The sequence below is a fragment of the Vombatus ursinus genome, unplaced genomic scaffold (assembly GCF_900497805.2).
Source record: "Vombatus ursinus unplaced genomic scaffold, bare-nosed wombat genome assembly UNPS02014821.1, whole genome shotgun sequence".
NCBI classification, from domain to species: domain Eukaryota; kingdom Metazoa; phylum Chordata; class Mammalia; order Diprotodontia; family Vombatidae; genus Vombatus; species Vombatus ursinus.
In genome coordinates this window covers 13,493,360-13,506,509 of record NW_020954599.1, presented here as the reverse complement: position 1 = coordinate 13,506,509, position 13,150 = coordinate 13,493,360, and the positions used below count along the sequence as shown (strand labels likewise).

Sequence of the window (13,150 nt, the reverse complement as noted above, 5' to 3'; positions counted from 1 at the left end):
CGATCTTCCCCAAATTTCCTTCTGTGTATTTTAGGTGAAGTCAAGGAATAATCCCAAAGGAAAACTTCAGATTATTACAGTGTTCTGTGTATTCTTCCCTTAAATTTTTTTTTGCTCCCTATTGTCATTTTAAGAAGAAAATGAGATTGACAAATGGGCTTAAATTGAAGATCGTCTTGTCTCTGTTTTGTGGCCCCCCAGATAATAATGGAGCTCTGAATTTGGAGTCAAAAGACCTGGGTTCAGATCCCACCTGGGACATTCGCTGTTGACTTTGGGCAAGTTACTTAACTTCTCTAGCCTCAGTTTTCTTTTCTATAAATGATGACTTACATGTAAGGGCTCTTTTCCAGCCATAAATCTGTGATCCTCTGGTCCTATTGTCTTATACCACAACCTAACCAAATGACTGAATAATTCAAAATTCAAATGACTAAAATTAAAATCCTCATGTGACAGAGACAGAACCCAAAATATGGCAACAGCAGGAAGGCGTCTTTTCCTTTACCAGGATGGAGCAGAATCAGCAACATGTGGAAACAGAAACCCTTTTTCCTTGATGAAGAAACATTTGTGGCATGCAGGCCAGTTGGAGTGTGAACTAGCCCGAGAGGGGAAAAGAGTTACCTAGGGACTTTGGTTTTAAATTGTATTTTTAGGAGGAATGCAAGCAAACTCCTGGATTTCAGACAGTTTGGCTTTCTGGGATAAGGATGGCCTTTAATTGGACTGGCTTTGTTTCCCCCTTTAATCAGAGTCAACACAGAAGTCATCCAGCAGGCCCATTTTCCTACTCCTTTTGAATTTCCATCTATCCTGAGTACATTCTGTTTGTATACAGAGGCCTCCTCCTCCTTTGAGATCTGGATTTTAGTGATTAGCAGGCTCTGGAGTCAGAATTCTCTTAAGTGAATAAGAGATGGGTAGATAGATGATCTGTAAAGTAGCATTGCCCCCTGGTATATTTAAAATGAATGATTTTAAAGCATCCTTTCCATCCTCATGCTTTCCTGAAGGACTTTGCCTTTCTCCTTTGTACCTATCACTTCCTTTCTCGTATTATACTTAATTGTACATGCCGTCTCTCCCCCCAACCTCAGTAGAATGTTGGCTTCTCAAGGGCAGAGGTGTCATTTTTGAATCTTTGTATCTCTGCTGCCTTGCACATAGTAGGTGCTTAATTGAATTTGTCATTTAATTTTCATCGGAAACAAAACTGTAGAATTTAAGAGTTTGAAAGGACCTGTGGAAGACTACACCTAGTGAATTCCCCCTCATTTTATATGTGAGGAAGCTGAGCCCCAGTAAAATTAAGTGGCTCCGGCTAATTAGTGGGAAAGCCAAAGTTTTGTTCTATACCAATCCTTGATTAGCTAACAGAGTATTCGGTCTATGCATGGAAATCAATAGAGGCAGTGTGGTACTCTGGACTGGACTCAGTGACCTCTGAAGGTCTCTTCTAGCTTTGTTTCTCATCATCTTTTCCAAGCCTCCCTTCTTCCTAACTTTCCTATTACTGTCAAGGGCAGCAGCCTTCCCTGTGGGCAGAGCTCTGTCTTGGTGTTATCTTGGACTCCTCACTCTGTCCCATCAGCCACGTCCAGCCTGTTTCAACGTCTCTCCTACATTGTCCCCTTCTCCCTGGGCACTTCTACCTTAGCGCCGGCCTTCACCAAGTTGTGCCTGGACAGCGTAATGACCCTCTAGTTGGTCTGTCATAAGTCTTTCTCTACTCGGCTCTCATTGTTTTTCCTAAAGTACAGGTCTGGCCGCATCCGCCTTCCCCTTCTCCTCTCCAATTCAGTACACTGTAGTGGCATCCTATCACCTCCCCCAATATAATGTGTCGTTTGAAGTCCTTCATAATCTGGTCCCCTTCTACCTTTCCAGGCTTCTTACACCTTACTCCCCCCACCCCCCAATTCCCTTCTGTGACATCTGTTGCTCACACAAGATACTTAATGAACCAGCTGTGGGCATTTTCAGGGACTGTCCCCATCCCTGGAATTCTCTCCCTGGCCGTCTCTTCCTCCTGACTTCTCTGGCTTTTTTCAGGTCCCACACTCTACAGGAAGCTTTTTCTGATGCTGCTTAATGCCAGGGGCCCTGTTGATCCTCTCTAGTTTTTCCCATATGTGTCTTGTTTGTATATGGTTGTTTGCATGCTCTTTCCCCTAGACTGAGCTCCTTGAGAGCAGGGACTTGTTTTTTTTTTTTTTTAAACCTTTTTTTGTCTTCCTGTTGCTTAGCGTAGTAGCTGGCACCTTGTAGGTGCTGAATAAATGCTTGTTGAGTGACTGATTCTAAATCTGTGATCTTATGATCTAATTTAAAACAAGCTAGAAAATTGTATAGAGACCATTGAGTGACACTCGTCATCTTTTTATAGAGGATTTCTCATCTAATAAACTGCTGTACCAGAAGGGCCCAGTGCCAAATAAACTTGGAGCTGAAAGTTTTTTGGGGTTTTTTTTTTGGCATCTCAGTAACTAATGGATTGTGTTAGACTAGAGGTCAGATTTTATAAGATGGCAGGGGGTTGAGGTTGAAGAATATTCCACAATCACTAGAATTCATTATTGGGTGGGGGTGATGGCCATTATCAGGAACAGAGCTTACCAGATGTGGTCTTTGTCTGACATCTGTAAAACAAGTGGGTGGAGTGAGAAACTCCCCCCAGATTAAACTTGATTGGAAGCTTTTCTAAATGTTTATTCATTGAACACATGTTTATTGAATACCTACCAAGGGTGCCTGATATCACCGTGAATGCCTTTTCTCTTTCAGTCCATGCAATGAGGCTCAAGAGTTGTGAACACAAGTTAATCTTGATATCCCAATAAACATTTATTAAGTGCCTCCCATGTGAGAGAATGGTACCAGGGGACTGGGAGGGTGCATACTGAGTTTGTTTTTCTGAGCTTATTTTTGTTGAAATTGATTGTGTGAGAAATGACCACACCTTGTTCATTTTTATGCCGCCAGCTGTGCTTAGCACAGTACTTTGCAGAGTATAAGTGGCTCCATATGCAAATGAATAAGATTTTATGAAATCATCAGTTGTTTTAGCCAAAAGGGTGATTTATGCACAAGTATAGGTCACCTTTCATTATTGCCCTTAGGCAGAATCAGCAAAGGCAAGGTCTGCTAACTTGTTATTTAGTATCAGGGATGTCCTAAAAGTCTTGGGATATAATTGCACCAAGACTTTTGGGATATATGTGTGTGTGTGTGTGTGTACATACATACATACATGCCAAATCTTATGTGTAAATATGTTATATCCATACACACGTAACATGTTTGTGATCTCAGGTATCTAGTTTTCACTTATTATGTTGACATATACCACTAAATGATAATTATTCACACTTGTATAATACTTTAAGGTTTGCGAAGCACATTCCTCACAAGAGCCCTTTGAGGTAGGTAGTTGAAGAATCATTGACCCATTTTACTGAGCAGGAAACTTAGACCCTTGAGGAGTTGTGGTTTATTAATGTTCACAAACTAGTAAGGGCTTGCTGGAGAATTCAAATCCAGCTTTTTTGACCCTACCTTCTGTACTCTATTTCCATTAAGTCAAGCTTACTCCCTTCCCTTGTTTATTTTTGTCTATCAAGATATCCATTTTATTTTTCTTTAAAAAAAAAAATCACAAAGTGTTAATGGGATTACATCAGTTGGGTCCCCTTTCGCATTGTGGAAAGAACACTGAAATTGCTGTTGGGAAACATGAGTTCTAATCCCTACTTTGCCTGTTACTAACCATGTGGTTAGGGGTCTCAATTGAATTGTTGAGATAACTAAAGCATATCTCTTTAAATACAAAAATGTGTAGCTATTTCAGGTGGAAAAAATTTCTAAAATATATTTTATATTTGCTTTCTTTTGAATTTAACTTTTCCTGACTCAGGACCATTGAGGTATATAGTTATTTACCTCAAAACAAAATAGCCCCAGACCACTGTGTTTTTTGAATTTTTTAATTTGTCCTAAAATTTTCTTCCTCTTTCCTCATCAAACTGTTGGCAATCACTTTCTGATGCTAGCGTTCTTTCTAATTTGTTGCTTCTAATCTACTGTGGTTTATAGGAAACCATATGACTACTTATTAGAATTGTGTCTAAAATAAGAATAATTAGGATCTGAATGAGGGCTGTTCCTTTGAATGGAATGCATGAATTTTCATATATGGACTTTGTGATATCTGTTCTGTAAGGAATTTTTTTGTGTTTAATATTCTGTTTTTATTTATTTTGTTTTTTGCTTGCTGTTTCTTAGCTGTGTTCTAGATAGCCACGGTTATCTTATTTTTTAAGACATCTCTACTAAAGTAAGTTTTGAGGATGATGACCTCATATGTAGCCTAGGTGAGCCGTGGTGGACTGTGTGATTCACTCTACTAGTTGATAACTACTTTTTAGCCTTCTTCTTGCTACTTATTACAGGTTCTAAGTTGATCATTAATTGCTTAATCTAAGTTGATCATTAATGCTCATTTAATTACTATGATCCCCAGTTTCATAGGCTTAAATAAACATCCTTATTACTCGCTATATAATTTATTAAAACAATACAAGTGCAGTAAATAATAAAAATAAATATAATGTATAAACAAGTAATTATGTATCATGTGTTATATATTATAAATAAAAATAAAATAAAACAATAATTTAGTAAAACAATACAAGCACAAAATTCATCTGGAAGAACAAAGGGTCAAGAATATCAAAGGAATTGATGAATAAAAATGTGAAAGAAGTTGGACTGGCAATACCAGATCTGAAACTATAAAGCAGTAACCATCAGAACTATCTGGTCCTAGCTAAGAAGTAGAGGATAGATCAGTAGAATAAATTAGGTACACAAGACACAGTAGTAAGGGACCAGAGTAATCTAGTGTTTGATAAACACAAAGACCTCAACTTCTGGGACAAGAACTCATTATTTGACACACACTGCCAGGAAAACTGGAAAACATTATGACAGAAAGTAGGTGTAGACCAACACCTTACACTGTATGCCAAGATAAGTTCAAAATGGGTACATGATTTAGACATAAACGATGGTATCCTAAGCAAGTTAAGAGAGTAAGGAAAAGTTTACCTGTCAGATCTATGGACAAGGGAAGAATTTATGACCAAACAAGAGAAAGCAAGCATTATAAAATGTAAAATGGATAATTTTTGATTTTATCAAATTAATAAGTTTTTGCACAAACAAAACCAGTGAAACCAAGATTAAAAGGAAAGCAGAAAGCTGGGAAACAATTTTTACAACATAGGTCTCTGTTAAAGACCTCATTTCTCTCTCTTTTGATTTATTTCATTTTCAGTTTATGGAATAAAACAAGCATTTCCGTAAATATAATATAATGTAACATAATAAAAAAGATAATTAATTGCATGTGAAACTACAAATCTATAATGTACAACTTGTTTTTCCTTTTAAATATATAATAGTTATAAATTTTTTTCCTTTTTTTCTTCCCCTTCTTCCTCACTCCCCACTCTAGAGATAGCTACCATTAGACACAAATAGATATATAAAATATGTAAAATTATTCTATACATATGTCTGATTATCAGTTCTTTCTCTGGAGGCAGATAGCATCTTTCTTATGTGCCCTTTATTTTTAATTTGTGTATTTATAATAGTCAAAATGACTTATTCACTCAAAATTGTTAAAACAATATTGCTGTAACTATATACAGTGTTCTTTTGATTCTGTTCTTTACCATTTTCTGCAAGTCTTTCCATGCCTTTCTAAGATCATTGAACTCATCATTTCTTTATAGCATGGTAGTATTCCATCACAACCATCCACCGCAACTTGTTCAGCCATTCCTCAATTGATGGGGATCCCTACAATTTCCAGGTTTTGGCACCACATAGAGAGCTGCTATAAACATCCCATTCACATTCAAAGTTATAATTACTTATTTGTGAATTTCCCTCCATCTTATCTTTACTTACTCTTTTCCTTCTCAGCCTCTTTACCCTATCCCTGTTAACTTTATCTTCTCCCCTTATCCTCCTATTCCTTATTTTACCCACCTGTCTAATAACCCCTCCTTTATCTTCTTTCCTCTTAAATCTTAATCTCTACACCCTTCTGAAAGTCTCTCCCTCACCCTGTCCTCTTATCTCTCTACATGTTCAGAAGACTTCTACACCCTTCCAGATGTACATGTTGTTTCCTTTTCAACCCAGATGAGAGTATGGCTCCAACATTGCCAGCCTTCTGTCCCCAGCTGCTTGCTCTGTATCAATTCTTCCTTTCATGCCTCATTTTTATACTGCATTTGTTCCCTTTTATCTTTTCCTACCCAGTTTTGTTTTTTAGAATACTTCATCATGCACAACTCGGCCCCAGCCTTTCTTTTAAACTACCTTAGTAATAATAAGTTTTAGGAATACGGGTAACATTTTCTTATACATACACACACACACACACACACACACACACACACACACATATGAATGTAATATAGCTTACCTTTATGTAATGTACTTTACTTGTCCTTACCTAATATAGTTTACTTTACCTACTATATTACCATGTAACAATAAGAAATTCAATTCATATAAAGACCTGAAAGTCTTTCAGTTCATCAAATGTCCATTTTCTTTTTTTCATTCAGGATTATACTAAACTTTGCTGGGGAATTCTTGGACAAAATTCAAGCTCTTTTGCTCTTCAAAATAGAATGTTCCAAGACCTCCAGTCTTTTAGAATAGAAGCTGCTAGGTCTTGTGAATTCTTGACTATATATCTCTGCAGTGTTTAATTTTTTTTTCTTGTTGCTTGCAATATTTTCTCCTTAACCTGTGAGTTTTGAAGCTTGGCTCTGACATTCCTGTAAGTTTTTCTCCTGGGATCTCTTTCAGGTGGTGTTTCTATTTCTATATTATGTTCATATTCTAGAACTTCAGGGCAATTTTGCTGAATAATTGTAATATTGCATGCAGGTTCTTTTTTTGATCATAACTTTCACGTAGTCCGATAATTCTTATATTGTCTATTCTCGATCTGTTCTCCGGAAGTTCTTGCATTTGTGACTTTGGCCCTTAATTCTGCACTTGGCCCTTAATTCTGGGTCTAGGAGATGGATTGAGTAAAAATTTATACATACAACAATATCTTTCTCTAGAAATAAGTAGTAGTAACATTTATGTAGTGCTTTGAGGTTTGCACAGTGTTTTACATGTTATTTAATCCTTGTAACAACCTTATGAACTAGGGCCTTTTATTATCCCCACTTTACAGATGAGAAAGCTGAGGTTGAGAGGTTTAAGTGAAATACCAAGAGTTACGTAACTAATAGGTGTCTAAGGAAGGATTTGAAGTCAAGTCTTCTTAATACCATATCCAGCATTCTCTCCACTGCACCACCTAGTTGATGATTATCATTGGGGTAAAGAGTTCTGTAGGAAATGAAGGATAGAGAATAGAAGCAGGAGTTATTTTTAAGAGCAGAGAGAGATTTCACTTCAGTGGAAGGCAAAGTCCTTGGAAAGAAAAATACTCTTTGCGGTACCAAGGGAAAGGAGGTCTGAGTGAGTTCACCACTCTTGTAGAAGTTGGAACATCTGATAGCACTTTCTGGGAAGGCAAGGCTGTTATGTGATTTCACTTCCACTTATGTGAAACTTCATTCACTCATTTTGTAAAATAAGAACCATAATACCTACTTTCGTGGGGTGGTTAATGAGGAAAGTGCTTTGGAAATGTTAAAATGCTGTTAGAAATATGAGACATTTATGATGCCAGGCACTGTGCTTGGGTGCTCAGGATACAAATACCAAGGTAAGAGAGCCCTGCCCTCAAGGAGCTTACCTTCTACTCAAGAGAATACAATCTGTTCATAGCTAATTGAAGATACATACAAAATAAACACAAAGTGATTGGGGGAAGGAGGGAACACACAAACATCTTGGAGAATCAGGAAAGGCTGCCTTTATCATGGTACAGTGAGAAAGCACTGACTCTGAAGATAGAGGGCCTGAGTTCAAATCCTGCCTTGACTACTTACTGTCTTTGTGACTGCAAATCACTTTAATCCCCCTGGGCCTCAGTTTCCTCACCTATAAAATGAGGGAATTAGATTATCTGGCTTCTGAGATCCTTTTTATCTCTTTATCCATGATCCTGTGAGGTTGCATTTCAACTGAGCCTTGTGGGAACTGGAGAGAGAGAATGTTCCAGGCCTGGCCTGTACCCAGGCATTGTGATGAGGGATAGAAAGTCACGGAGCAGCAACCGCAAGTCAGGCGTTCTGGCTGAAAACTACAGTGTGTGAAGGAGAGTGGTCTGGATGTAACTCATTACCAGCCCCAGAAGGTTTTGTCTTTCATCCTAGAGGCACACTGAGGCTTTTCAAGTGAAGGAATGGCAGGGTCTGCCCCAACTTTTTAGCGGCTCTGAGGAAGTTGGATTGGTTTGGACTGGATGTGGGGAGATTATTGCAGATGTCCCAATGAGAGATGATGGGGTCATGGAGAGTTCTTGAAGGCACTGGAGGTAGAATACAAGCTGTGACAGGTTCTACCAACCTGGAAAGCTTTTGGAGATGGACTTAGGGGTGCAGTAGGCATCTTTGCCATCCAGAGGCCAAGCTAGCGAAGGCTAGAGAAGCTTCTCCCCAGAAGGTGACTGCCAAATGATGAATCTCTTTGGCCCCAGGCAATTCGTGAACTTGTATGAATGAGATGACCATTTTTTTGGTCTTGTCTTTGTATTCATTCCCTTCACATAGCACAGACTTTATACATGACTGCTGGATTGAATTGGTTGGTGATAGGAGGGAATACCTCTGCTGATGATCTCACAAATTCCTGAAACCTAACAGTACTCTTTGCCTATTATTGAATTCAATAAGCTTCTGAATTACACTGCCTTTTGCTTCCCACCACATTTCATTTATTGATGGTTGAGTTTCTTTCTACTTCTTTTGCATCTTTTCCATTGAAGTTGTCATCATTGTGCTAACAAGAGTACCTGAGCTTTAGAATAGCACATCTCTACTGTCATCTAATTAAAAAATATGTAATAATGAAATAAAGATATGTAATACCATCATCTGAAATAGGAAAGGCTTTTTTCATGGAATATGGTGTTCTTTTTTGTTTTTGTTTTTTGTCCACTTTCGTCTTCCTGCTGTGATTTCAGCAGAGTCACTTTGTTACAGTTTGGTGTTACCATTGATCGATGAAGAATGGGACTCAGGTACTCAAATGAATCGTTATCTCCTCAATTTGGATTTCCTCCAGAGATGCAAGTTGTAGCTCATCCGTTCCTCTCTGCCCTGTATAATTCTCATCCTTGTTCTCCTTGCTTTTGCCTGATGTGCACTAGCACTGTGCCATGAGGGGGACAATCCTATTTTCTTTTTTTCACTGTTTTTGAACTGTTTGCAAGTTGAATTTAGACCAGGTTATTTTTTGAAATTCACACATTTATGGCACATTTCTAAAGGTTGTGTAATATAATGGTAAGCGCACTGAAGTATGGAATCATGGGAGCATAGATTTAAAGTTGGAAATTTGAAGAGATAATCTCATATTGTCGATGCCTTCCTCAGGTCAGATAAGCGGGAGAGCTGGGCTTTGAACCAAGACACCATATGTAGCACTCTACAGGTTCTGGCTCCGTCAATTAGTAGCTGTCAGATTTTAAGCAAATACCTGAACCTCTTGAAACGCCACTATTCTAGTCTATAAAATGAGGGTAAAAATATTTCAGTTCCCTACCGCACAGTATTTGAGTAAAATGCCTTGTAAACTCTAAAGAGTTCTCTGAATTTGAGGTATTTATCATCAATATATTTAAATATTGCCATTATTCCCATATGAAGGGAAAGATGACTCCCAGGTTTGAGAAGATTTTTAAAATGTGTTTAAATCTTGCTTCATTTTTAGTCCAGTATAATTTGTATTTTACCATGTTCTCTCTCTAGTTTTTGTGGATGTTAGGTGAAAGAATAATGTACATGTGCAGTATTAGGGTAATTAATATCATGTGAAATGTTTTTTGATCTTATTAAAAAATATAACTTTGGAACCTAAAGGTCTTAATGTTTAAAAAGTTTTACCTTTGTCTTGGTTCTTAGTAGCTTGATAGTTGGGATCAACTCCATAACATGCTGTGTCTTCACAGAACTAAAATCCAACAATTTTTCTTGTTGTTGTTTAACAATGGACTGGCAGCATTTATTTATTTTTCTTATTTAATATTTTATTTTTCCCGATTACATGTAAAAACAATTTTAACATTTTTTCCTTTTCCTGCATTTTAAGTTCCAAATTCTCTGCCTCCCCACCTCCCATTGAGAAGGCAAGTAGTTTGACATAGGTTGTACATATGTAGTCATGCACATTTTCATTTAAGTCATGCTGTGAAAGAAAATCCCAGGAAATTTAAAGAAAGTAAAGAAAAAGTATCTTTGATTTGCATTCAAGCTCCTCTGGAGATGGACAGCACCTTTCATCATTAAGTCCTGCAGAATTGTCTTGGATCGTTGTATTGCTGAGAATAGCTAGGTTATTCATAGTAGTTCATCATACAGTATTGCTGTTACTGTGTACAGTGTTCTTCTGGTTCTGCTCATTTCACTTTGCATCAGTTCATGTAAATCTTTTCAGGTTTCTCTGAGGGCACCCTGCTTGTCATTTCTTATAGAACAGTAGTATTCCATTACAATCATATAAAACAACTTGTTCAGCCATTTCTCAGTTGATGGACATTGCCACCACTAAAAGAGTTGCTTTATTTTTGTACACATAGGTCCTTTTCCTTTTTGTTCTTTATCTCTTTGGGATACAGATAGTGGAGGTATTGCTTGGACCAAGGATATGCATGGTTTTATAGACACGGTAAGGGGAGAGTTCAGGCAAGTCCCTGCTTTTACTCTGCCTTCTTGGCTCTACCCTGCATTTATTTTTAACTGTAATTTCTACTAGAATTAACATCTGCTGTCAATTGTGGTGAGGTTTCTGTCATGTCAAAAAGAAAAGGAAGGGAAAAAACCCCAACTAGTCTTAATCTGAACCCAGATTTCCTGTGATGTCTCATACATCTAGCCAGCTGGTATGAGTTTTGTTGATACTTATATCATCTACTCCTTACAGTTCCTTGTACCTTGTAATAGTTTTAACATTGTCACATTACCCAGTAAGTAAATATTTTGGGCTTAGCATGTCTTTTAGTATATTAGTTCTCACAGATCAATCTCATTTCTCTCCAAAGAGAGAATGACTAGTGGACAATCAGAAGTGCCAGTGAAGGCATTTATTATGATTTCATTGGTCCCTCAATACAAGGGAAGAGGGAAACTTCAGAGGTTGACCAAAAAGTATACAAATCTCTTATTTAGTCATGGAGCTTAAGAGTGGTTGGAAACCAGGGGTGTGCCAGAGTCAACCCAAATTGGTTCTTGAGACCTAGTTATAAAATTTTCAGTGAGTATTTATACCTGGGAAATCAGCAAATGCCACAAATCAGGGCTTCATTTATTGTTTTTTAATCGTCTCGATTTAAGAAAGATGGAGTAAATGTTCATAATGCACATTGAACTTAAAATCCTGTTGTACATTTTCCATTCCTCTTCCCTAACCCAATTGTTAAACATTTACCAGCATACTCCTGAGGGAAACTATACATCTCAGAAACTTGGTTTAAAATTAACAAGACCAGTGATTATTTAAGTCTTGATTGACATTGTTTTGAGGATATGAGTGTCATTTTTTAGTTTAGGGACAGAATGGGGGTATTTGTGCTTTTTAAGACTAAAATTTATCTTAATCTATGCTTTGTGATACTACTTTTAAGATGCAATGCAGAGCTCTATTTTCAGTTGACATTACCTTCCTGGTAAAATATAGATTTCACTACTTAATTGCTGTTAAGAAATTTTGATTTCCCCTCCTTTTGTTCAGTTCTGACATACCAGTTGCATTTTGAGTTTCAGATTAGTAACTTTCCGGAGATGTTTTCAATCTGTGTTGGCCAAATTGGACTCAGAGACAAAAACATTTCTTGACTGTAAAAGTATGTCATGCTGAATGGTACAGTGTTGCGTCACTTTCTGGAATCATGTTTGCATTTGCAAATTAACCAGGTGGATTTTTTGCTAAGCTGCTGTCATGATTAAGTCAATGAGTATTTATTAAGCTCGGTGCCAAGAACTGTGCGAAGCACTGGGGATAGAAAGAAAGGCAAGACTAATCCAAAGGCATCAGGGATGAAGACTTGGACCTGTGATTTTGTTGATCTGGGGAACTCTGAAAGAGGAAATCTGTCCATTTTTGGCAACTTACCCTCTTAGATTGTACTTGAACCCAGCTCTGGCTGGGTGGCCATTATTCATTGGGCCATATTGCCTCTTGAAATGGCAGAAATGCTCTTTATTTCTCTACTGTTTATTTCACTGCTTTTTTTTTTCTTTCTCTCTTTCAGTCACGAAGACTTTGAATTTATTTCGGGAACCCGAATGCGGAAACTTGCCCGAGAAGGACAGAAACCTCCTGAAGGTTTCATGGCCCCCAAAGCGTGGACTGTGCTGACTGAGTACTACAAGTCCTTGGAGAATGCCTAAACATTATTAACAACCAACCCATCAACTTTTGATGCTTGATTTATTAACAGAAAGGGGACCACACAGTTAGCGTTTGCACTGCTTTGTTGTGGTGTCTGGGAGAACGTTATTCCTTAAAAACAAACCTTTTCGCTTTAACTTAGAATCTTTTTTTTTTTGCCTGCCCTATGGGTTTTATTATGTACTGCTGGTTTTAATGTAACTTTTCATTTTATTATAGTTAATAATCCCGCATTAGGATTTTAAAATTTTGCCTTTTTATATCATATTTATGTTTCTTTCCCTTTTTTTTTGCAGCTTTTATGTCTATTTTATTCTTTAGAAAGGAAACATTTCCCCTGTCTTTAAAAACAAAACACCCTCTGTCCCACACTCCCCATCAAAACAATATAGAGATGACTTGGTCTTGCTTTTGTACTGTAATTTAGCTGCAAGACATTTGTAGCAATTACAGATTTTACTACTCTAAAATATAATCAGACTTTTTATTTCCAGTCATTTATTGAGTCCCAAACCATTGTGATCTAAAGCTTTCTTATTATGTATGTAAA

The 13,150-nt window shown here is 37.4% G+C and overlaps 1 protein-coding gene across 1 annotated transcript in view; it reads left to right on the top strand.

The window, feature by feature from the left end:
* Positions 1-12,871, top strand: part of PAPSS1 (3'-phosphoadenosine 5'-phosphosulfate synthase 1) — a 122,118-nt gene extending 109,247 nt beyond the window's left edge. Inside the window, exon 12 of the mRNA XM_027837612.1 lies at positions 12,461-12,871. Coding sequence (XP_027693413.1) covers positions 12,461-12,599 — 139 coding nt within the window. The 3' untranslated portion in view covers positions 12,600-12,871. The remainder of the gene's footprint in view (positions 1-12,460) is intronic.
* The last annotated feature ends 279 nt before the right edge of the window (positions 12,872-13,150 follow it).